The sequence below is a fragment of the Mastigoproctus giganteus genome, chromosome 14 (genome assembly GCF_048544385.1).
Source record: "Mastigoproctus giganteus isolate SK-2022 chromosome 14, ASM4854438v1, whole genome shotgun sequence".
Lineage (NCBI taxonomy): Eukaryota > Metazoa > Arthropoda > Arachnida > Uropygi > Thelyphonidae > Mastigoproctus > Mastigoproctus giganteus.
This window is the reverse complement of record NC_143588.1, coordinates 15959866-15986765: the sequence shown is the minus strand read 5'-3', so window position 1 is coordinate 15986765 and position 26900 is coordinate 15959866. Positions and strand designations below refer to the sequence as shown.

General features: G+C 38.3%; 1 protein-coding gene across 2 annotated transcripts in view; it reads left to right on the top strand.

Moving 5' to 3' along the window:
* LOC150074993 (sodium/potassium-transporting ATPase subunit alpha-like) overlaps positions 1 to 26900 on the top strand; it is a 632142-nt gene that overhangs the window by 486815 nt on the left and 118427 nt on the right. For both annotated transcript variants that reach the window (XM_090388637.1, XM_090388636.1), the window contains exon 15: positions 5193 to 5294. In XM_090388637.1, the coding sequence (XP_090244763.1) occupies positions 5193 to 5294 (102 nt within the window). The remainder of the gene's footprint in view (positions 1 to 5192; positions 5295 to 26900) is intronic.

Genomic DNA, 26900 nt, shown 5'->3' with positions numbered 1-26900 from the left:
ATGTTATTGCATTTGTGAAAATACTGATAGCTGGAATTGTGTGGGTTTTTATGTTATCATGGTGAAATGTTTTTGCCCTTTACCGAAATCTTCAATCTTATAAAAAACATAAATTTTCAGAATCTTCTCTTCATTCCTTTTTTGTTTTTTTTTTAAGCTTCGTAAACTTGTTTACTCTGCGCAAATCGTGTTAGTTGCAATTTGTGCGTTCTGTTAAAAAAAAGACGACTCCTTGCGCAACGAGTGCCGAGCGATTGAGTGATCAACAAGTGTGCTTTTAGGCAATGATGATGAATAAACATTTTTTAACATTTGTAAGTCATAAATAATTTCTCTATTATTATAATTTGCTTGATTTTACAATCTTCGTTTTCATTTCTTTCGATAAATCAGTCATTGTTTAAACATAAACTAATTAGCTAACTAATTTCATCGTTGATAACATAACCCCTATTTTTACCATTATGTTTATGGGAAATAAATTCCCGCTTTATGAGTTTTCGCTTTATGAGCGCACGCTAGGAATGAATTAACTCGTAAAGTTGAGAACTACCTGTATATCCAGTCAGTAGTGAAGTTCTTCCTTTATATTATGGAGTGACTTTAACCCAGTGTTGCACAGTTTTATCCCACCTGCCCAGTAAATGCAGGACCTAAAGATAAGCCAAAAGGCGTTAGTGTGAAAAGGTAATAATTTATTAACAATTTAATTGGCAGCTTATTGGCAGAATTACAGCTAGCACAAGAGATGGAAGACAGAACAATTATATATGGAATTTGCAGAAAAAGGAACCACTAGGTGACAGTGATCACGTGTTCTGATATGGGAGTACATGACAGTGTACTGATATGAGACTTACTTAAACATGTAACTACCATCAAGGGTAAAGGGAAGGGAAGGGTTTTTTCTTTCATAAAGGTGACTACATGGTCTCAGACAGATTTTAAATTTTATACAGTGGGATCAACTAATGGGTTAGAAACAGTGAATTCTAAATGGCCTTCAAGAAATTAGTTTTGGAAGCTACTAGGCTTTTCATGCCAACTAAGAAATACTGTTCGAGACAACGTAAATGGATGTCGGCGCCTCCATAGCCAGGTGGGAAGGTTGCAGCAGTGCGTAGTATACGCTTCTTGATTAGACCGGGGTTCGAGCTCATCACCACCAAATATGGAGGATGTGGTAAGGTCAGAGAATGACCACCGCATATCCCGGAGCAATATGGCCTTAGTTGCTAATGCTCCTAAAAACCAAATAACCAACCAACTAACCTAAATGGATGTCAGATGAACTAATGAGGCTTGTGGCTGAGAAAAAAAATGCATGGGATGCATATAAATTATCAGGCGATACAGAAGCCTATAGTAGATATAAGCTAGTCAGTAATCAAATCACAAAGGAGGTTAGACAAGCGAAGGCTGATTATGAGAAACCCTTGGCAAAGGATGCAAAGAAAAACAGCAATGACTTCTTTACTTATGTAAACTCTAGAAGGAAGGGGACGAATCATTGTCCACTTGATATTGATGGTTCTACTGTTGATGATCCTGCTCAGATAGGTGATAACCTGAATGAGTATTTTGCATCTACATACCACACATGAGGAATTCTGTAAAGAAGGGGAAGACAGAAATTTAGTAAACAGGGAACTAAATAATTTTGTAATAACAGGGAATGAAGTGGAGGAGAAATTATTGAAGTTAAATGTAAAAAAGACACCTGGGGTGGATGGGATCTATCCAGTTATATTAAAGGAGGCAGCGAGGGAAGTAAGCAAACCCTTAGCCATAATTATATGAGCATCCTTAGATTCGGGGAGGTCCCCATGGAGTGTAGATGTGCAAATCTATCCCCAATTCACAAAGGGGGTTCAAAGTGTGACACAATTAATTATAGACCCGTTAGTTTAACTTCTGTTTCTGAGAAAATAATGGAGTCACTGGTTAAAGAAGCGTTGCACGATCATCCAGACAAGACTGCAGTATTAGTTCAGACACAGCATGGGTTTGTTAAGGGGAGGACCCCTTATCTTGTCTGACCAATTTGATTGGATACTGCGATGTGGTCACAAAGGAACTGGATGCAAAAAATAATTTTGATATCATATACTTGGATTTCAGGATAGCTGTTGATACCGTTGCACATGGAAGACTGCTGTACAAATTGGAGTGGTATGGCATTAAGGGCAATTTGCTACAGTGGATAAAGAGATAGTTGAGTGGGAGATGACAAAGAGTGTTAATAAATGGACACTGCTGTTCATGGATTAATGTTATTAGTGGAGTCCCCCAGGGTTTGGTGCCGGGCCCATTGTGGTTTTGTGTATTTAACAGTGATATCGATGAAGGTATATCAGGTTTAATGTCCACGTTTGCAGATGATACAAAGGTTGGCAGGGTTGTTAATGACAGTAAAGACAGTATACTACTGCAACAGGATTTAGAAAAGTTAGGCAGATGGGCTGAGAAGTGGCAACTGAAGTTTAACATTGATAAATGCAAAGTACTGCATATGAGTAGCAGTAGCCCAAGAGAAAAGTACCAACTGTATGGTACTATCTGCAGGGAAGTGGAGAATGAAAAAGACCTGGGGGTAATTGTGTCAGATATGAAGTTCTCTGGGCAGTGCAGACACTGCCAGAGCAGGTCATAGTCTTGTTGATGATATATAGGAGTTTTGATAGCAGTGACAAGGAAGTGATTATCCCCTTGTATAAGGCAATGGTCAGGCTACACCTTCAGTACTGCATACAGGTCTGGAGGCCTCATTTGAGGAAGGATGTATAGTTGCTAGAAAGACTACAAAGAAAGGCAATGAGACTGTTGAGTGGAACAAAGGGTTAGCCTTTCTGTTACCCAGAAAGGCTTAAGTTCAGCAATTTGCAGCCTCTGGATACTAGGCACCTGCGAGGTGATGTTATTGAGGTGTATTAGGCTTTGAATGGTTTGAGCAGGCTCAGTGGTGATGGGGTTCTTCCACTTGATTATGAACCTGATTATGAACCTTGCTCAGATTATGAACCTGAGGGGGCATAGCTTAAAATTGAGGAAAGACAGTTGCAGAATAGATATGTAGAAGTTGCCTTTAGCTAGCAGGTAGTTGATTGCTGGAACAGACTTCCATCTGTTGTTGTGGAAGTTGATAGCTTAATTAAATTTAAGGCTGATGTAGACAAACATTTGGAGTGACCAGATAGGTGAAATGGGAAGGTTTTTTTTTTTTTTTTGGTGATGTATAAGCTTGCTTTCTTGCATCATATGCTTAAACTAATCCTAATGCTAATGGGGGGGGGGGTGTAATAAGCCTTAGCTTATTGCTTACTCTCTTGTAACACTTCCAACAGATTGGGGACATACTAATTATATACATATAATGAGAAGGGTGGGAAGTGTTATAAGAGAGTCAGTAATAAGCCTTGAATTACTTACCATCTTATAACACACTCTTTCCTATATATGTTGGGTTAGCTGTTATTCTGCTAGTAAGATACTGTACTAAATTGTTAATAAATTATTGCATTTTCTCACTAAAGCCTTTTGGTCTATCTTTTGGTCCTACAGTTACTTATCAACAGTTAGTAATCAGAAACAGATAGCCTTTTGCTGATTATTATTTATATGCATTGAATGGTGCTAGCTCTTGATAATATACCATTCAGTGTATCATTTTAGTAATAATTTGCAGTATTATATTAATTTTTATTAATCAGCTTTGTTTTTTACTCCAAGAGCTTTTTTAATTTGATTATAGCTCAGGGCATTTGTATTGTTTCTCTTGCAGAATTAGATGAACAAGTTAGTGCAAAAGTACCATTTTAGTTCATAATAAATTACCAAAGTAAATGAAATAGCATCGCTTTTGTTACATGTCATATTGTGAACGCCTTCACAACGAGTCGTCCTGATATTTCACTACCTCAAATAAGCAACCCTTCACCAGTAGAGAAGACTAATGTTACTTATTCTCGGTGGATACTAGTGAGAACTAAAATAATGCTTTGCACTAACTTGTCTATATAGTAAATTTCCCATAATCTGAGGTTTTCAGCCCTAAATCCCTTTTTAGTCTTGCAATATTATTAATCAGCTTAGTATTATTATTAGGCTGGTTAATATTATTCTCCTTTTACTTTATACCTTGAACTTGTCTTGTCTTTTGTTTTAATTATATTTATGCAGCTTATTATATTTTAGTGTAAATTTTCAAGTTATTTTTTAATACTTTCATGGTTTGTTGATTATTTTGGCCATTCTCTCTCTCTCTCTCTCTCTCTCTCTCTCTCTCTCTCTCTCTCTCTCTTAGGATGGCATTGTAGCCAAGTTGCCTGTGGGCAAGTCTGTATGAGTACAGACTTGCCCATTGTCCATCCACATTGCATGTTAAAATCCATATGAATGCCATAAATTTTTTACAATATATACCACAAATTTTCTGCAATATATCTTGTAGTAAATCTTTTGAACTTCTCTGACTTCTTTGAGTACAAACGAATTTTATTTATTTGAAAGAATGGCCAAAGAAAGACCTTAAACATGCAGCTACCCATTAAAATGTAATGATTGAAATCTCTATAAAATTGTGATCTAGCCAGGAATACATGGCATGTGAACATTCACCTGTTATATAATTTTTATAGCTGAAGGCTTAAAGTACTGTCTTTTAATTCATTAAAATGTTATAGCAAAGGCTTATTTCTCAGAACTTACCCCTTAAAATCCATATTATCGTTTAAATATTCCATAAGAAATAAAAGTGAAAGTGTAAAATTAACTAAATGTGTAAAATTAAGTAAGATTAAGATCATGCCCTGGGGAAGAAGAAGAAGTGCACTACTTGTTCCCTGGTTGTCATTTATAAAATTGCATAAAAGGAAATACGATGTAAAATCAATAACCAGCATTAAAATGTTATAGCAAAAGCTTATCTTTCAGTACTTATTGAGTTGGTTGTTGATTATACATTGTATTTCCTTTTATGTAGTTTTATAAACAACAACCAGTTAATTTTTCACTTTTATTTCTTACAGAATTTTAAATGATAATATGGATTTCAAGAGGTAAGTATTGAGAGATAAGCTTTTGCTATAACATTTTAATGTGAACATTCATAATTTCATTCAAATTCATGTCTGCACATGCTCTCACAGACCATTCTAAATAAACATTTTAAATAGAAAATATATTAATTGCAGGAGTTGCTATGGGCATTGCTGGTAGTGATGTAAGCAAACAAGCTGCTGATATGATTCTGTTAGATGACAACTTTGCTTCCATTGTAACTGGTGTAGAAGAAGGTATGTTTATAATAATTCATTTCATATGTATAAGATTATAAAATATCTAAAATTAATATATGATATTATTATAAGTACATGTAAGAAATATTGTTCAAGGTTTAGGCCTAAATGGTTGTCAGATGAACTAATGAGGCATATGGCAGAGAAGAAAAATGCATGGGATACATACAAATTAACACGTGACACGGACGCCTATGATAGATACAAGTTGATCTGTAACCAAGTTACAAAGGAGGTTAGGCAGGCGAAGGCAGATTACGAGAGATCCTTGGCAAGGGATGCAAAGAAAAACAGCAAAGAGTTCTTTACTTATGTAAACTCTAGAAGGAAGGGGATGAATCAGATTGGTCCACTAGAGATCGATGGGTCAACTGTTGATGACCCTGCTCGGGTAGCTAACAAACTAAATAAATATTTTGCATCGACATTCACACATGAGGAGTTATTCAGCGAGGGGAATGCCAGAGGTGTATTCAACTCTAGCAGTAAGCTAGAGAATCTTGTAATAACTGAGAGCAAAGTGGAGGAGAAATTGTTGAAGATAAACACAAGAAAGGCACCTGGGGTGGATGGGATCTATCCAGTTATATTAAAGGAGGCAGCAAAGGAGGTAAGCAAACCCTTAGCCGTAATTATGAGAGCTTCCTTGGACTCAGGGGAGGTACCCATTGACTGGAGATGTGCAAATGTGACCCCAATTCACAAAGGGGGATCAAAGGCTGACACAAGTAATTATAGACCTGTGAGTTTAACTTCTGTTCCCGGAAAATTAATGGAGGCACTGGTGAAAGAAGCACTGCAGGATCATCTAGACAAGACTTCAGTTATAGCTAGGACACAGCATGGTTTTGTTAAGGGGAAGTCTTGCCTGACCAATTTGATTGGATACTATGATGCAGTCACAAAAGAACTGGATGCAGGGAATAACTTTGATATTATATACTTGGATCTTAGAAAGGCTTTTGATACTGTTGCACATGGAAGACTGCTGCACAAATTGGAGCAGTGTGGCATTGGAGGCAAGTTGCTGCTATGGATAAAGGGGTGGTTGAGGGGGAGAAGACAGAGAGTGGTAATCAATGGACACTGCTCACCGTGGACTAATGTTATTAGTGGAGTCCCTCAGGGTTCAGTATTGGGACCTTTATTGTTTTCTGTATTTATAAATGATATTGATAATGGTATATCAGGCTTAATGTCCAAGTTTGCAGACGATACGAAGGTTGGCAGGGTTGTCAAGGACACTACTGACACTATGCTGCTGCAACAGGATTTGGAAAGGTTGAGCAGATGGGCTTCGAGGTGGCAAATGAAGTTTAACATTGACAAATGTAAAGTACTACATATGGGAAACAGCAACCCCAGAGCAACGTATCAACTCTGTGGTACTACACTGACAGTGGTAGAGAATGAAAGGGACCTGGGGGTGGTGGTGCAGGCAGATATGAAGTTCTCTGAGCAGTGCAGACGAGCTGCAAGAGTAGCTCATGGTGTATTGTCAATGATATATAGGAGTTTTTCTAGCAGGGATAAGGAGGTGATTATTCCCTTGTACAAGGCAATGGTCAGGCCACACCTAGAGTACTGTATACAGGCCTGGAGGCCTCATTTCAGGAAGGATGTAGAGCTGCTGGAACAAGTACAGAGAAGGGCAACTAGATTGGTGAATGGGACAAAGGGGTTCTCTTACGAAGAAAGGCTTAAGTTTTGCAAATTACAGTGTCTGGAAACTAGGCACCAGCGGGGTGATCTGATAGAGGTGTACAAAGCCTTGAATGGTTTGAGCATGCTCAATGCTGATGGGATTCTTCCTCTAGCTCAGAAAAATCACCTGAGAGGGCATAAATTCAAATTGAGGAAAGACAGATGTAGGATAGATGTGCGGAAATTTGCCTTTAGCCAGCGGGTGGTTGGTGGGTGGAATAGACTTCCATCCCTTGTCGTGGAAGTTGATAGCCTAAATAAGTTTAAGGCTCAGCTGGACAGGTATTTCGAACGAACAGAGGGGTGAAGTGGAAGTGGTTATTTTTATTTATTTATGTTACTTTTTTTTTTTTTTTTTGGCTGATGCTGCATAAGCTTGCTTTCTTGCATCAAATGCCTCTACTAATGCTAATGCTAAACAAAAACATAAATACAAGGTTACCAAAAGTTTGTAATACTAAAAAAAAAAGAGAAGTAACAGTATTGTTCCTTCTGCAAGGAGCACTGTAGTGGTGTGGGGACCTTCCAGCAATGCTGCTGACCCTCCAGTTTAGTATTATTGGGGTCAAACACTCATAGCTTAGGTTCCAGCTTAACATCATATGAATCCAGTCTTCATTCTTCAAAGTCTCCATGGGTCACAGTACATAGCAAACATGCACTGTGACCCATGGGGACTTTGAAAGGCAGATCCTGGTGGTTGAGATGTTCAGCTTCAACATGCCACTTTATTCCCTGCTTTGACTAGATGAGTGATCCTGGGATGGGTCACCCAGGCTCAATCAATTTGTGGATTTGCCTGTAAGATACAGCTGTGCTTAATCCCTACTCTAATGGTCTAAGGGACAGGATTCAGATTGGTGAATGTGTGGGCACAGCATATATGTACCCCTGGCATCCCTTTGAGCTTTGGTGGATGGGGAGCCTGTACACTGAAAAAAAAATTAAAAACCCTATGAATCCTGATAATCTTCACTTGGGATCAGAGCACAGCACCTACCAGAAAGTAACAAAATAATACAAAATAAAAAAACCAGTACACCAGAACTATCAGGACCTATGTTATGCTTCTCGATAGTTTATTCTTCCACTGGTGAAAAACCCATAGGGAAAATGTCTGGAAGGATTAGGTGGTTCTTCTAAATTGGTTAAATGACTACATTCTAGTGAAATCCTAATATGAACAAAAACTAAACAACTCCTTTGAGCCAGAACTATTGTAAGAATTCCAATCACAGTAGTCCCCTTAAGACACTCTAAGGCATGATATCTGAATGGGATCTCTATGAAATATCTGAACAGACCTGTTCTGAGCTAAAACCACAAGTGGTGACACTTACAAAACAAATTTTCATATATAGGGATGGGAATCTAGTGCCCACTAGAAAGATCATTCTGTTTTTTTTCAATTCGCCAACATCTGTTATCACAGCTGACTATTTTCACTCTCCTGTGTTGCCAAATCCTTTAAGATGCTTTAAGCTTCGGAAATATAGACACTTGCAAATGGTCCCTCATAATGCTTTGCATATGTGCCCAGTGTGGTGCAAATGACCATGAAATCATAGTCTGTTCTGTTTGAATACCTACATATATTATTAACTGCTAAGAAGAGCACTCTGCATACTCTTAACTTGCCAGTGTTGGAAAGAGGAAAAAGAGATATAAAAACTAAAGCCACAGCTGACAGTAGCATGCTAGGAGAGTCAAGAAAAGTGGTAAAAACCTATAAATAGCAGTAAAACTTCATACACTTGCATGAATGCGAGATGTTCCATAGGAACACAGACTAAAATGAGTGTCCCACTTAGTGATCAACTCCTTTTGCACACTATTTATTAAACTCACAAAAACTGGCATAGAAAGAGCACTCCTACTGCACCCTTCTACCCAATGGTAAAGAGAAACTGCAAAAAAAAAATAAAATAATAATAATAATTAAAAAAAAAAAAAAAGAAAAAAACACAGCTTCCTTATGGTTAATGTTGTCAAAAGCACTTTTGAAGTCTAAAGAAAAGACGTTGAATTATGCCTTGGTGTTAGAGGTCACCTTGCAGTTTTGTTTCAAAATTTCTGTCATATTGTGCTTTCCAAGTTTATGTGGATTTACCATTAGTAGTGGCATATGTTGCAAGAAAGCAAGCTTATACAGCATCAGCAAAAAAGAAAAAAAAAACTTCCCATATCACCTATCCATTCCCACCAAAAATTTGTCTACTTCTTACTTGAATTTATTTAAGCTATAAACTTCCACAATGACAGATGGAACTTTGTTCCAGCAATCAACCACTCACTGGCTAAATTTCCACACAAATCTATTCTGCAACCGTCTACACACAAATCTATTTATTTCCACACAAATCTATTTATGCCCCCTCAAGTGCATAATCAAGAAGAAGAATCCTATCAGCATTGAGCTTGCCCAAACCATTCAAAGTCACCTTGATCAAATCACCTCACAGGCGTCTAGTCTATGTGCCACCAGTAAGCGAAATCAAATTTGCCACCCCAAAATATTTGGATTAAAAAATAAAATAAAGCGTAAATAAAATAGCATTCATTTATTAAAAGAGAAAATAATTACAAAATATCTCACATATAATATAATGAAACAACAAGCAAAAATAACAAAATCGTTTTGAAATTCTGGAAATAAACTTTAAATTCTAAATCACAGTAATTGTATTCTATCACAATAATAAAATAAATGGAAAATTATAATTTTTGAAAAAAATTATGCAAATTTATGTTTCCTTGCTTTAAGAAATGCAAATTTATTAATTATTTCATTTATGTTTATTTTTTCCAAAAGATTCGATCGTAAATAATTTTTGATTAATTTTAATTTTGAAAAACTCAGTTCACCTCAGGCAGCTGAAACTGATAAAGTTAGAAAAATTCTTAGTGCAACTGCATTTGGAAAAGTATCTGTAAAATTGTTTTTAAAAATATATTGTAACAATTCAAATAGAGTAATACAGTATTATCTTTAAGGGTAGCGAAGAATAATTTCTTCACACAGCTTAAGTAAGGGTAGTGAAGAAGAATTTAAGGTGCATTAAATATGAATTATTTGTTTCATTCACTGTGTTTGGTTTTTTTTGTCTAACATGCTGTTTGCTCACTCTCATAGCCCAGAATCTGGAAATTACCGTCAGAGGCCCAATTACAATCAGAATTTATGAAGCTAATAATTATAGAGCAATTTTATCAAGTAGGGAATTTGTTTATGACATTGAGTGTACCTTCACAAGGTTCTTTGTGTGTACCGTATTTGGGAAAACTACATCTACATGCACAGACCTGTAGGTCTGTGCATGTAGGCAATATCTGTCATCACTCAAATTTACGCAGACTGGGCCAGATGGCCATTGAGGCAGACTGCACTACACACGCTCCGGTTTGACTGCACAAACTTGGCCTGTGCAGGCAAACTGGGCCATCTATAGGTACCCCAATCCATACGAAATTGGTAGTATTACCGCCAAATTTGGATCCACTAAAACTGCAAATAACAGAGCTTACATCACCAAACCAGCCTCCATGCAATTATTCAGCCACAGAACTCAGTCAACATTCGCATTCACATAATTATAACACTCAAGCACATTCTGCAATAATATTAACAAAACTGAATTCAGGTTATAAACTAATATTAATACCCGAAGCTTTAGCCATTGAATGATTTTCCGACTGAACCTCTCAGGATAACATATAAAATTTCCGGTGTGCGCGCGCCAACCATGCACCACGGGAGCTAGAGTTAACCTTTATAACACTTAGAATTTCTTTCTTGATTAAATGATGACAGAACTGCGACAGTCCAACGTTAGAACTCTTGGTTCTTCTCATTCTTAGTTTCATAATTGTTAATTTTTATGTATGATGATCCAAGTGGAAAGGAGTGCACTTTTTTCCCTTCGTGGAATTTTTTTATATTTTTTAATTTCCCATTTTAATTTCTTCATTATATTTTAACCATAAGGATTAGGAGGTAAGTTTCGTGATATTTATAAGCAATGCTAAAAAACTGAAATCATATAAAGAATCAAAGCTATAAGCGTATGCTAACAAATAAGTTGCACATGGTAACACAAAAAATACTTACCCTGAGAAAAAATTAAAATACAGTAAATAGTATGGTCAGTCCTCGTATAACACGCGTTTACACTACACGAATTCGATCATACACGATTTATAAATAGGGGAATGATGTTGTATATAACACGAACCGAAATTGCTTTTGCATGATTCGTCTTTGTGTTTACAAGAAATGGCAGTCAAACTTGGGAATCACCCAAACTGAAAGAAGAGAAGAGAAGTTTCTGAAAATGTATTTATGTTTTTTCATACGATTGAAGATTTCAGTGAAGTGGAAACACATTTCACCATAATAACATAAAAACCCACATTTGCAGCTATCGGTATTATCTCAAATGCAATTAGATCGAGTTTACTACCTGTTTATAACAGATTGCACCAGCAGGAATGCAACTGGAAATTGTTTTTTTTGTTTTATGATAGTGATCTCCAAAATGTGTTTTAGTAAAATATGAGCTAGCATGAGGGGATAATAGTGTGTTTCTGTCTTTACTGCTTTCTTTATTCAGTTGCTACACTCAGGCAACTTTGTTTATGTGTATCAAGCGTGACTCCTCATTTTTACCCTTTTTATGCTGAAATTGTGTTTTATTCCCTAAAAATTAGGAAAATACTTGAGAAAATGGAGCTTGCTGGTGAAGATACTACAGATTCAGAGAGAAAATGAAAAGCAATACCGATAGACTGTCAAAAATTCTTACTGGAGAAAACTTGTAGCGGCCTCATACAAGTGTTTATGGCCAAAATCACACCGGCCTCTGGCCCACCAGATTTCCCCGGTAAGGCCAGTCTGCCTCTGTCGATAGAGGAAAAAATTGAAATTATGAAACACTTTGAGCGAAATGAAAGAATATGTGATATTGCATGTATCGCTAAATAGAAAATTTTGCTATAAATAAGTTCTTTAATTAAACAGAGGTCCTACTTATATGTGTCAAAGGTTTTTTGGTGCCCTCTTGAATGCCGCTCATAAGCGACGCTTACCTTGCCTACCCACTGTCAGCTACCCTGCCTAGTCTCCAGATGCTGCAATTTGCAGAACTGAAGCCTTTCTTGGTAAGAGCACCCCTTTGTTCCCCTCACTAATCTCATTCGTCCTTCCTTCTACTTATTCAGCAGCTCTACATCCTTCCTAATATGAGGCCTCCAGACTTGTATGCAGTACTCAAGATGTGGCCTAACCATTGCCTTATATAATGGGATAATTACCTCCTTATCTCTCTTAGCAAAATTCCTGTATAACATTGACAAAACCCCATGAGCTGTTCGCAGCCTGTCTGCACTGCTCAGAGAACTTCATATCTGACTGCACAATTACCCAAAGGTCTTTTTCATTCTCCACTACCCAAATGTAGTACCACACAGTTGGTAAGTTACACTGGGGTTACTGCTATCCATATGCAGTACTTTATATTTGTCAATGGTAAAATTCAGGTGCTATTTCTCAGCCCATCTGCTTAATTTTTCTAGATCTGTTGCAGTAGCATACTGTCATTAACAACCCTGCCAACCTTTGTATCATCTGCAGACTTGCAAGCTTGATATACCTTTATCAATATGAAGGTATATTGGGGGAGGGGGGGTGAAGGTGTTTCTCTCTCTCTCTCTCTCTCTCTCTCTCTCTCTCTCTCTCTCTCTCTCTCTCTCTCTCTCTCTCTCTCTCTCTCTCGTGCAATCTTTTTTTGCCATGATCTGTCTTCTGCCACTCAACCATCCCTTTATCCATAGCAACAATTTGCCACCAATGCCACACTGCTCCAATTTGTGCAGCAGTCTTCCCTGTGCAACAGTATCAAAAGCCTTTCTAAGATCCAAATATATAATATCAAAATTATTCCCTGCATCCAATTCTTTTGTGACTACATCATAGTATCCAATAAAATTGGATACAAAACCCTTACAAAACCATGCTTTGTCTGAGCTATAACTGAATTCTTGTCAAGATGATCCTGCAGTGCTTCTTTAACCAGTGCTTCCATTAATTTTCCTGGAATAGAAGTTAAACTCACAGGTCTGTAATTATTTGTGTCAGCCTTTGATCCTCCTTTGTGAATTGGGGTTACATTTGCACATCTCCAGTCTGTGGGTAAAGGAAGCTCTCATAATTATGGCTAACGGATTGCTTACTTTCTTTGCTGCCTCCTTTAATATAACTGGATAGATTCCATCCATCCCAGCTGCCTTTCTTGTATTTATCTTCAACAATTTCTCCTCCACTTTACTCTCAATTATTACAAGATCATCTAGCTCACTGCCAGTGTTTACTTTATCTATGGCATTCCCCTTCCTGAATAACTCCTCATGTGTGAATGTAGATGCAAAATATTGATTTAGTTTATTAGCTAACTGAGCAGGATCATCAACAGTTCAACCATCGATATCAAATGGACCAATCTGATTCATCCCCTTCCTTCTAGAGTTTAAATAAGTAAAGAACTTCTTGCTGTTTTTCTTTGCATCCCTTGCCAAATATTTCTCGTAATCTGCCTTCACCTGCCTAATCTCCTTTGTAACTTGGTTTGTATCTATCAACTATTTTTGGTTTGTATCTATCAGATCAACTTGTATCTATCATAGGCTTCTGTGTCACATGTTAATTTATATGTATCCCATGCATTTTTCTTCTCTGCCATATGTCTCATTAGTTCATCTGACATCCATTTAGGCCTGAACCTTGAACAATATTTCTTAGTTGGTATGTAAAGCCTAGTAGCTTCCAAGATAAGTTCTTTGAATGCTTCCCATTTTGAGTTTGCTGTTGGTAACATCATCAGTTGGTCCCACTGTATAGAATTTAAATACTGTCTCAGACCATCATAGTCGCCTTTACGAAAGCAAAAACCCTTCCCTTTACCTCCGATGGTAGTTACCTCCTTGAGTAAATCCCACTTCAGCACACTGTGATCACTGCCACCTAGTGGTTCCTGTATCTGCAGATTCTTAATGCATGAAGAATCACTACTGATAATCAAATCAAGAGTATTGCTCACTCTAGTTGCCTCCCGAACATGCTGATTTAGAAAACAATCATCCAATAAATCCACAAAAGCCTTGCTAGTGTGTGTGACCAACCCACAAATTCCAGTCAATATCTGGGAAATTAAAATCCCCCATTATGAGACTCTCTGATTTACTGGCCCACGCTATTTCCCTGTACAGTTTCTTATTATACTCATCAGAGTCATTAGGCCTATAGCACACTCCTACTCTCAATTTTGATCTCCCAATGCTTATGTCACACCAAACTGACTTGACACTGCACTGTCCAGCGATGTTGACTGGCTTCACTTCCTTGGATTTTATGTGTTTCTTAACTAATAGCATAACCCCTCCTCCCTTCCTATCCTGTCTATCCTTTCTGTAGACGTTGTACTCCCCAAATTCCAGTTCTGCATTCCTTATATCTGTGTGACACCACGTTTCTGATATCCCAACAATATCCGCCTTTGATGCTTTGAGCAATACCCCAAATTCATCAAATTTATTTACCAAACTCCTAGCATTGGTGTACACGCAAGTATACATGCACCTGTTCTATTTCTTGCTACCCTAACACAACCCATGTGTTCACTTGTACCCCAATGACTCCCAGCAGTCTCTGAAATATCCTGCATCTTATTTTCCTTGCTCAGTTTTTCCGATTGAGCAAGCTGTTAATTATCTGAATTCATTGACAATAGCCAGTGACCTCTGATTGTCTCAGAGGATGGTTTGCCAACATTATTGTTGCAAATGCAACCTTCAACGTGAGGCAGATCTAAAGCTCAGACAAAATTCCATTATAGTATTACCCAATACAAAATTTCTGGGACTTCTATTCAACAAGAAGTTGATATTTCTCCATCATATCTGCGGCCTAACCATGACAGAGTTCATGAGGGACTCTGAATCTCCTACATGCCATTTCACTTATCCCAAGTGGGGAGCAGATCACTGCACTTTACTTCACCTTTATCGTGCACTTGTCCAGTCTAAATTAGATGGCGCGTGCCTTGACTGGAACGGCGTAAACTAAAACCGTACCTGTAAACATTTGTTTTTGAGCCACAACGGAAAAATCTCTGTAACACCTGCCAGACTAACAACCATTCCACAAAGGTGTATGGTGTCCAAAATCTATTCAGTCTTAACATTGTGATAGATAATGATGCCTGGTCACCAAGGTAACTCCCTCCACTCTGGCATGCTCAGCTATCATAATGCAATATCTCCATTAAAAATTGAGAAAATTTCTCAATTCTGTCTATGTGCAACTCCATGCTGCTCATCAGAGATGAATACTCTGACTTCTTGCCTCTCTTTATGGATGCCTCAAAGTCAAAATTATCTGTTGGATCTACTGTCATCTTCCCAGATAACACTGTCTGAGAGGCTTTCCCCACATATGCAGTATATTTACAGGAGTTATATGTAATACAGCTAGTCTTGGTCCACAATAGAACCCACAATACCAAAGGTGTATGGTGTACACAACTTCTTTAAGTGTGTTACAGGCTTGGATGAGATATAGTCCTCATCCAGTCTTGTCCTAACTTTAGCAGATGCTGCACTTTTTTTCTGACTGTTTTCATTTGACATCTGATTCTGCTGGATTCCAAGTCACATTGGAATCAGTGGTAATGATATGGCTGATGCTATTGTCAGATTAGCACAGAAGAGTTACAGACTACAGACAGCTAATACATAATAGATGCCACTCCCAATGGCAACAGTCATGGCATAGACAGGTCATGAAAAGTTATATCAGATTAAACCTGTAATCAAATTCTGGCTAGTCTGAATGGGAAGTCTCCTCATAGGACACATTCATCTTACTCATTCATTTTTGGTGAGGGCTGATTCCTGCATTTGTGAGAACTGCAACATCATGAATGTTATTTATATCTTTTATTACTTTTAGCTGTCTGACCGAGCCCTATACACAGTAAGATACTATCTGACAATGATTGTATTGGTTGGTTTTACTACTTAAAATTGTTTAACTTGTTTAGATTTATACTCTTAATACATGTATACTTTTAATACTTATTTATATATCTTTTATACCTTTCTGACAGATTTTTATCCTTATGCCATCTATAGATACACTCACTTACACAATAGCTTTTGACATAGTGACCAATTTTCATCAGGCACTGAAATCTTTTATAGTCTTTTTATCTTTTACTGATTTTATTCTTTTATCATTTTTATTGCTTCGATTCATTATAGCCTCTGTTGCTGGCATGCCAATAAATCCCAAACTAAACAATGCATGCACATGATCCATCTTTTCAAAAAGAGAAAAACAGTAGTTGAAACATATAAAATCAACTTTGGAACAAAATCAACAGTGTTGTACCAGCTGCTAACAATGTCAGAACTTCAGGAAAGCTTAAAAAAACCAGGCAACACTGCAGCTGTCCTGATAGCATATACTGCCTCATGTTAAAGCAGTTGGATTGGAAAGTCCTGAACTCTCTTACTACTATTCAATCAGATTTCTTGGTGAACACAATAATTGTCATTCAATTATTCTACCAGTTCTTAAACTGGGAACGAATCAGTTGGATCTACACAACAGACTAATCTCACTTACTAGCTGCTTGGGTAAGATTGGTTTTGGTTGTTGGCTCAATGCTGAGCCTTCACAAACAGCAATCAATTTGGTTTTTAGAAAAATAGATCCATTTTGGATTCCATGATTGAGGCCAAAGCAAACATAGAAATTGCTTTCATCAAGAAAGAAACATCTAGTCAAGGTGTCTCTGGACATAAAGCATTTAGCACCCAATGGCATTTTGGCATTCTTTGAGACCCCCTTTGCTTTTGGACTCTGGCGCAGTTTACCATTATTAATTCAGAACTCTCTCCATGATCTAGCCTTTCAGATCCCTTATTAGAGTGTACTTTTTGAAACTCCGTTTCATGAAGAGGGAGTTCTGCAAAGGTCACTCAACACAACTACCCCTTTTCACAATCAGAACACATACCACAACTTTAACCATTCTCAGTACTGTTGAAATGTATCTTCTTGTTGATGATCTCACAGAATGTGCTCCATAGAAAGATAGCTCCAGGTGTCCTTTAATAAAATATAACCATGAATATCACATAATGGCTACCAATTATCTCTAAAGAAGACTTTATTATATATTGTTGCAAGAAAAGCAAAATGCATCTTGAACCAGAATTGAGGTTTTGAAGTCATCGTGTATAACTCATTGACAGTATTTGATTCTGGATCTTCATATTAGGTACTAAACTTAACTTTCTGAAACATATGCAGCATATATATATTATTTCATTGTCAAAAATAAATAAATTTTTTAATATACTCAGTATACTTTCTGCTATGACATGGGGTGCTGATCACTGTACTTTGCTTCATTTGTACCAGACCATAATCCACTCCTGACTGGACTATGTTGAACCAGTATATAGACTTCAAAAAGAAGTCTGTATTGCAAAACCCATTTCTGCATAATGCCCCTAGAATCATGTTATGTGCATACTGAACATCCAAAAACTTATATACACTGTCTTACTATTGATATCCAAACTCCTCTCCATTGATAATTGGTCGTGTCATACCCAAGCACTACATGTTAGACACCACTATAAATATGCTATAGTGGTCTGACCACTATAAATTTTCAGGCCACACCTTGAGTACTGTATACAGGTCTCGAGGCCTCATTTCAAGAAGGATGTAGAGCTGCTGGAATAAGTACAGAGAAGGGCAACAAGATTAGTGAATGGAACAAAGGGTTGCTCTTACGAAGAAAGCTTAAAGTTTTGCAAATTACAGTGTCTGGAGACTAAGCACCGGTGAGGTGATCTGATAGAGGTGTATAAAGCCTTGAATGGTTTGAGCATACTCAGTGCTGATGGGATTCTTCCTCTTGCTCAGAATAATCACCTGAGAGGGTATAAATTCAAATTGAGGAAAGACAGATGTAGGATAGATGTGCAGAAATTTGCCTTTAGCCAGCGGGTAGTTGGTTGGTGGAACAGACTTCCATCTCTTGTTGTGGAAGTTGATAGCCTAAATAAATTTAAGGCTCAGCTGGACAGGTATTTTGAACGAATGGAGGGGTGAAATGGGAGTTGATTTTTTTTTTTTTTTTTTTTTTGCTGATGCTGCATAAGCTGGCTTTCTTGCATCATATGCCTCTACTAATGCTAATGCTCATAAGCCTTTGAGGTAATGGTAGTATTATTGCAAATACAAGATTCCACAACCCTGGGGGCTCACATCTGATGAGTATGGGCTTGGCACACCCAGGGTTCCGTGCTGGATATCATCATTCTTCTCTTTCTTGGTGATTCCCTTCTACTTTTGACTCTCTCTCTCTCTCTCTCTCATGGTAACTAGGGGAACTTTTTTTTTTCCTGGTGCAGCATAAGCCTCAGGCTTCCTTGCACCATGTGGCTATTAATAATAATAATAATAACTGACAGAGTTAACAAACTTCCAGCACAAAATGACAATAGGGTGCCGCATAAGTAATTGGTCTGCATGTGACATTTCAACATCACTGAAAATCCCTGAGTCAAGAGTTGGTGATGTGATCTCCAAATGGAAGAGGACTAGTGCTGAAACCATCATGAAACCATCCAGAAAACCTCTGAACTCTACAGAACATGAGAAGAGGGCCTTGCAGACCCTTCTGCTTGGAATGCAGGTCGATATTGTTTCAGCACACAAAGGCCCTCAGTGAGACGATTAGGATACATGTCAGCACCAGTACAGTGTGCATGGATTGCTGCTGTCATTTAGCCTTCATCAAACTAATTCCAGACTATGTCTAGCTTGGTGTAGGGCCCACTCTTCTGGTGCCTCCATAGCCAGGTGGTCAGGAGCAGCTGTGTGTAGCACATGCTTCTTGATTAGACCGGGGTTTGAGCCCATGACCACCAAATACGGAGGATGCGGAATGGTCAAGGAATGACCTAGCATATCCCCGGAGCAATATGGCCTTAGTTGCTAATACTCCTAAAAACCAAATAACAAACAAACCCACTCTTCCTTGACCCTAGAAAAATGGGAAGTTGTGCTTTGGAGTGGTAAGTCACAGTAAATGGTGTCTGACAGTCATACCTAGGTGTAACAGATACCAAGAAAAAGCTATCTGCTGGACTGTGTCATCCTAACAAGGAAGTTTAGCAGAGGCAAAATCAGCAGGACAACAATCCATGTCATACTACTTGCATTGGCCTGGTTTGAGAACATGAGCATTGAAACGTTTGATGGCTGGCCCAAAGCAATCCTAGACCTTATCTATAGCAATTTTATAGAGAACCTCTGGAATGAATCTGGATCGTGATGCATGTGAGGGGATACTGCCCAAAAAACAGTGCTAAACTGGTCACTGCTTTGAAGGCCAAATGTTGAAAAATACTTAAAAATACACCTCAGTCAGATCACCTTGCAGGTGCCTACTCTCCAGGCACTGCAATTTGCAGAACTTAAGCCTTTCTTGGTAAGAGCACCCCTTTGTTCCCCTCACCAATCTTGTTGCCCTTCTTTGTACTCATTCTAGCAACTCTACATCCTTCCTAAAATGAGGCCTCCAGACCTGTACACAGTACTCTAGGTGTGGCCTGACCATTGCCTTGTATAATAGAACAATTACCTCCCTGTCCCTGCTAGAAAAATTCTTATATATCATTGACAAGACTCCATGACCTGCCCTGGCAGCCTGTCTGCTCAGCAGTGCAGATGGGCTACATATCAGAAGACATTTAGAAAAAGAAAAAAAAAACTGGTGGAGAATTCCATAGAGACTAGAGTCGGTCATAAAAGCAAAACATTTCAGCACACATTTCAATTTTTATATAAATGAAAATTATTTGTAGATATGCAAGTGTCCAAATATTAATTGTAGGGCAGTGTATATAGATGTGCATGATCCTCCACTAGCACTTAGGGGAAAGATGCTTTCCTTTACTTAAAACTTAGCAAAATGTAGCAGAACTTAGGAGCTTTCCATGCCATTCTGTTTGACCTTATTTTTGCAATCCTCCTCCTCTGGTAAAAAAACTATATCAATAAACCTAATGAAAATAAGCCCACAGGAATCAGATTGAAGAAGCTTATACAAAACTGGAATGTCATCCTTGAAAGTATTCCCGACTTATGTAATACTCGACTTACATAAATTAGACTTTATGTAAGTTTTTGCTGGCTGGTGCAAACTGAAAATAATGAAAATTTTGCTCTATAACTAAGCTATTTAACTCTCTAAAAGGTCATTTTTATAATGGAAATTGTATTAGTTTTATATAAATTTATCAAATAAGCACAACACAAAAATTACTTTTAACTAAAGGATGCATACAAAAAATATGTGGCCAACCATTTACAAATGCTAATATTGGCTGAGAGGAAGGGCTACGTGGTCTGGCTGGAGGAACCCCAGAGTAATGTACCAACTCTGCAGTATTACACTCGGGGTAGTGAAGAAGAGAAAAGATTTGGGGATAATTGTGCAGTCAGATAAGAAATTTTCTGAGCAGCCCGCACAGGCTGCCAGAGCAGTCAATAATATTCAGGAATTTTGCTAGCAGTGATAAGGAAGTGATTATCCCTTTGTATAAAGCAATGTTCAGGCCACACCTTGAGCACTGTGTACAGGTCTGGAGGCCTCATTTTAGGAAGGATATTGTGATGCTGGAACAAGTATAGAGAAGAACAATGAGATTGGTCAGAGGAACAAAGGGTTGATCTTACAAGAAAGGCCTAAGTTCTACAAATTGCAGTGTCTAGAGACTAAGCGCCATCGAGGTGATCTGATTGAGATGTATAAGATGAATGGTTTGAGCAAGCTCAGCACTGATGGGATTCTCCATCCCTCTCTCTCTCTCTCTCTCAGATTATGCACCTGAGGGGACATAAATTCTAATTGATGTGTGGAAATTTCCCTTCAGCCAGCGGTTGGTTGATTGCTGGAACAACCTTTCATCTGTCATTGGGGAAGTTGATTGCTTAAATAAATTCAAGAAAGAACTGAATAAACGTTTGGAGTGAATGGCTGGGTGAAATGAGAGGGGTTTTTTTTTTTTTTTTTTGCTGCTGCTGCTGCTGCTGCATGTTGTGTTGTTGTATCATCAGCAGTTGTTACATGCTGCTGTGAAAGAATAAACTTTTTACATGTATTATAGTCTGGGTGGCCCCAAGTGCCAACTGATAGTGACAAGCGATTTTTCTCTGCGACTCATAACGTGATCTTTGAAAGTGATATAGTTCTATTTTTGTTGTGCGATTTTCTTCTGTTTTGTTCACTTAAAGTGGTTCTTTGCTTAAAAAGTCTTTCGTAAGAACCCAGAAAGGGAATCTACCTTTCTTTTTTAGTATTTATATTAAATACTCTCACTCTACTAACCTTAATAACTGCTTGGTCACTGGTGGCACCGCTCCTGCCTCCACGTGGCGGGGCTGGTAATCTGGGAGAAGAAAGCCCTTCTCCCAGGGCTAAAAGGAGTAAACATGGACACTAATGATTTCCCACGATTAGAGCCAAAGAGCTCTCAACATGACAACCCCGAAACTGATCATGACTTCTCATTGTCGAAAAGACTAAAAAAGGATGCAAACAAGCAGGAACCTCCAGCTTTTCTGATCATCCATTCTCTGTCTTCACAACCTGTTAGCAAGCTCTCTCCTTTCATCATACAACGATGCCTTGTAAATGCAGCAGCATCTCCAAAAATTGTGAAACGTCTTCAGTCTGGTGACTTGCTAATAGAGACCTCTCACCCAAGACACTCTGACCTCCTGTTAAAACTTACATCTTTAAGTGGAATTCCAATTCAAGTCACTCCACATAACACACTGAATTCTTCCAAGAGAGTGATCAGTGAATGGGACCTATTGAACATTTCCGAGGAAGAAATAATCCAGGAACTAAAGGATCAAAATGTTACTCAGGCCAAGAGAATTATGATACGAAAAGACGGCACCTTAGTCCCAACACGTAGCATAATTTTAACCTTTAGTTCACCGAATCTACCATCCTCAGTGAAAGCAGGCTGTTTAAACTGTCATGTTCGGCCCTTTATCCCAAACCCTCTACAAATGTCAGAAATTTGGCCACTCTCAGACAGCATGCTGTGGAGATGCAACATGTCCAAACTGCAGTTGCAAAACTCATACTCAATCTGAATGCAAGGCCCAAACTCCGCAGTGTCCTAATTGCAAGGGCAATCATCCAGCTTACTCCAAAGATTGTGATCTCTGGAAGTTAGGAAAAAAAATACAGAACTACAAGACTGAAAATAAAGTATCTTTTCAAGAAGCTAGAAGACAAGTAAAATCAAGTATCTTTTCAAGAAGCTAGAAGACAAGTAAAATCAAGTATTCCAAAAACCACTTACGCTTCGGCTACCCATAGTTTCAAATCAGTAGCATGTCAGACAGAAATGTCAGTCTCTCCCGACAAATTGATTGCCGACTGGGCTCGATCAGTACTATCAACTCAACCTACATCTGAATCACAGTTAGTGGACCAAAGTAATAATACGCCACTCACAGTTCCAACCCAAAACGTAACCCACAGTACAATGGCAGAAAAATTGCATAAATCAGATCCTGTGGAGGTGAAACAGCCAACAAGCATGGATACTGATGATATGCCCAACCAAGAAGATTTTCTTGAATTACATGCAGATGGAGATATGGAGGATAAAAATTATTCAGGATGCCCTAATTTTTCCAGAAAAGAAAAATCTAAATCTGACCGTTACAAATAACCCATGCATAAAAAGTAGACAGATTCATCTTCCTCTTACAAAACCAAATAATGGAACATATTATCCAATGGAACTGTAGAGGTCTTCGCAGTAAGATAGATGATATACATGAATTAATTCAGCACTATAAACCTCTTGCAATATGCTTGCGAGAAACTGATTTGACATCTCTGGTCTCAGTTTCAATCAAAAATTACACTGTATTCAGGCAAGACAGGGCTGACTCCAATAACTCTCGTGGAGGAGTAGCAATACTCGTGGATTCAAGCATCTCTGCCAGACGTATTCCATTACAAACATCCTTAGAAGCCGTTGCCACGCGTGTTGTTGATGGTATTACTCTAACATTGGTTTCCGTTTATCTTCTGCCTAATCATCAATATACTATTCAGGAACTTGAAGATCTTGTTATGCAGTTACCATCACCGTCTCCTAGTAAACAAAACGTTTACTAGGAGACTTTAATGCACATCACCCATTATGGGGTTCCCCCACCTCAGACAGACGAGGTAAGCTTATAGAAATGCTGATCGATAGGCAGAATTTAACATTACTGAATACTGGGTCTCCTACATATGTGCATCTCCCTACGGGCTCAACATCTGCCATAGACCTTTCCATCTGTTCCCCAATCCTCTTTCCAAGTATAGATTGGATATCTCTGAGTGATCCTTACAGTAGCGACCATTTTCCATTAATCTGCAAAATTCAAACATCCTATTCCTTTCCAACAGAAAGTCCAATTAAATGGAAATTTTCAAAGGCTGACTGGGCAAAATACAGATCGCACATCTCATTTGACAAAGATATCATTCAGTCCGGTTCCATCAATAGTGTTACTGAGCACATCACGAATCAAATACTGGCAGCCACATCCGTCGCAATTCCTCAATATCAAGCAAGAAATAGACGAAAAATAAATTACTGGTGGAATGAAGAGTGCAATAATGCAAAAAAAGAGAAAAAAAAAGCATGGAATCTTTTCCACAAATATCCTACCACTTCCAATCTTATTAACTATAAACGGCTCAGAGCTAAAGCTCGCTATATCAGACGCAAAGCAAGAAAATAAACTTGGATTAAATTCGTCTCATCAGTTAATAAAAATACCGATATAAGATTAATCTGGAGAAAAATAAAATGTTTGAACAATAAATTTCTGCCTCTATCCATCCCGCTACTAAACTGGAATGGACAAGAACTCTCTAATTCCACAGAAATATCAAATGCACTGGGAATTGTATTTTCTCTGTTGTCTTCTTGTAATGCTTATGATCAATCATTCCAAAAACATAAAACAGTTGCAGAGAAATCCAGACTGAATTACACTGACAATTCTGCTTTATTTTATAATCAACCATTTACCGTGTTTGAGCTACAGCAATCTCTTATAAACTCAAGAAACAGTGCTGCTGTACCTGATGGGATATATTATATAATTCTCCGAAATCTGGATCAAAGATCACTCTCTTTGCTGTTCATATTTTATAATCAAATTTTTTCTGAACATACCTTCCCAAGCTCCTGGAGTCATTCTTATGTACTACTGATTACAAAACCTGGTAAAGATCATTGTGTTCCTCAAAATTACAGACCGATATCCCTTACCAGCTGTCTCAGAAAAACTCTCTAGAAAATGATACCTCGAGTCTCAAAACTTGATAAATAACAACTAATTCGGTTTCCGGAAAAGCTGTTCCTTATTGGATCTCATGATCAAAGCCGAGACAAATATCAGAAATGCTTTCATCAAAAAGGAACATCTCATCATGGTCTGCCTTGACATTGAGAAAGCCTTTGACACTATGTGGCGTTTTGGCCACGAGAGGTAATTTACCATATTTTATCCACAATTTCCTTCAACGGAGATCCTTTCAAGTTCGTTATCGGGGAACCCTCTCTAAAATCTTTATCCAAGAAGAAGGAATTCCACAAGGGTCTGTTCTCAGCACTACCTTGTTTGCAATGAGAATGAATCATATAATTGAACTCGTTCCGAAAACTGTGGATCCATACCTTTTCACAGACGATCTCTCAGTTTCTTGTCATTCTCAAAACATGCATTACATTGAACGCCAACTTCAAATATCAATGAATTACATCCTGACATGGATGACACAAAATGGTTATAGGCTATCCAGTCAGAAATCTACTGCCATTCACTTCTGCTCCAGACGCAATATGCATCCAGAACCCGAGCTGCACTTGAATAACCATCCTCTTCCCATAACTAATTGTATTCGTCTACTAGGATTGTTCTTTGACAATAAGTTAAATTTCCAAAAGCACATTGAACATCTCCAGACTACTTGTCAAAAAAAACTGAACATACTTAGTCTTATCAGCCACATGGGGAGCAGATCATTACAGCTTGCTTCATTTATATAGAACCATAATCAGATCACGACTGGACTACAGCAGCCTGTCTTCGACTCTGCTAGGGAGAGTGCTTTATCTCACCTCAACCCTGTTCAACATTCAGCTCTCAGAACAGCACTAGGTGCATTCAGAACATCTCCAGTGCAAAGTTTGTATGTTGAAGCTCATGAGCCTCCCCTAAATATCAGGAGAAAGATGCTGCTTCTGAACTATGCAACTAAGATCCAAAACCAGATGACCCATCCTAATTGGTCAATACTTTATAATCCACAGTTTACGACCTTCTATAGAAACAAACCACAGTCAGTTCGGCCTGCTGGTATTAGGCTAAAACAACTAGCAGAAGATTGGGATATACGCTTCAATAAAATCTTGCAAAATCCTATAGATCCCGACCCTCCATGGTCTGTCATCATGCCATCTTGTGACAATTATTTCCGCCAGTGGGGTAAACACTCCCTATCAGATATTAACATCCAACAGCTACACATAGCTCATACTCAACGTTATCCTGACTTCATTAAAATTTGCGCCTCCGTAGCCAGGTGGGAAGGAGCAGCAGTGCGTAGCACACGCTTCTTGATTAGACCGGGGTTCGAGCCCGTCACCACCAAATACGGAGGATGCGGAAAGGTTAAGGAATGACCACCGCATATCCTGGAGCAATATGGCCTTAGTTGCTAATGCTCCTAAAAACCAAACAACAACAACAACAATCATTAAAATTTATAGAGATGGATCGAAGTCTGAGAGTGGAACGGGCGCAGCAGTAGTACTCCCTGATACTATCATTTCTCTGTCTCTCCCAACAGAGTGAAGTAGTTACACGACTGAATTATATGCCATAAAGCTTGCTATAGAACATATTTTCCATATGTCAATTCAAAAGAGCTTAATATACACAGACTCGCAGAATTCCTTATTAGCCTTGCAAAACAACTCCCTGTCTACTCACCCTCTAATAAAGCTGATTAGAACAGAGTTGATACGTCTGAGAGAGCATCATCAAAAGGTTATTTTCTGCTGGAAAAACTGGCCATACTGGAATACCAGGAAATGAAATTGCAGATGATGCTGCCAAACATCCATCGAGAGCAGCCCCAACGAATTTCTTAGTACCGTTCCCAGATTATAAAATTAAGATCCGAAGTATATGTAAAGGTCGATGGACTCTTCAATGGCAAGCACAAATTCATAATAAACTTTTTCAAATTAAACCTGTACCAAAATTATGGGCTTCCAGCCCCATTGCAAACAGACAAGAAGAAGTAATTCTAGCTAGAGCCAGAATCGGCCATACTTGTTTAACTCATTTGTTCCTCCTGTCAGGGAGTGACTCTCCTCAGTGTAACCATTGCCATACACCACTCACAGTCAAACACATACTTCTGGAATGTACTCTGTATAATAATGCTCAACTAGTGTCATTCATTTCTCTGGCAAGCTTAAAGGAACCTTTGTCACTTAGCCATATCATAGGCGAAAAATCAAATCTTGCAGAATTCTTCTCCTTCCTAAAACGAATAGGACTGTATAGCCATTTCTAACTGATTCTACATGAACCAACACAGGCAGTATGAACCACTTTTCTAAGTGCAATATGGCCTAAGTGGCCATTGCACTTAAAACCCCAACAACAACAACAATAGTCTGGGTGTTGCAGAAGACCTGGTACACTGAGTTGTG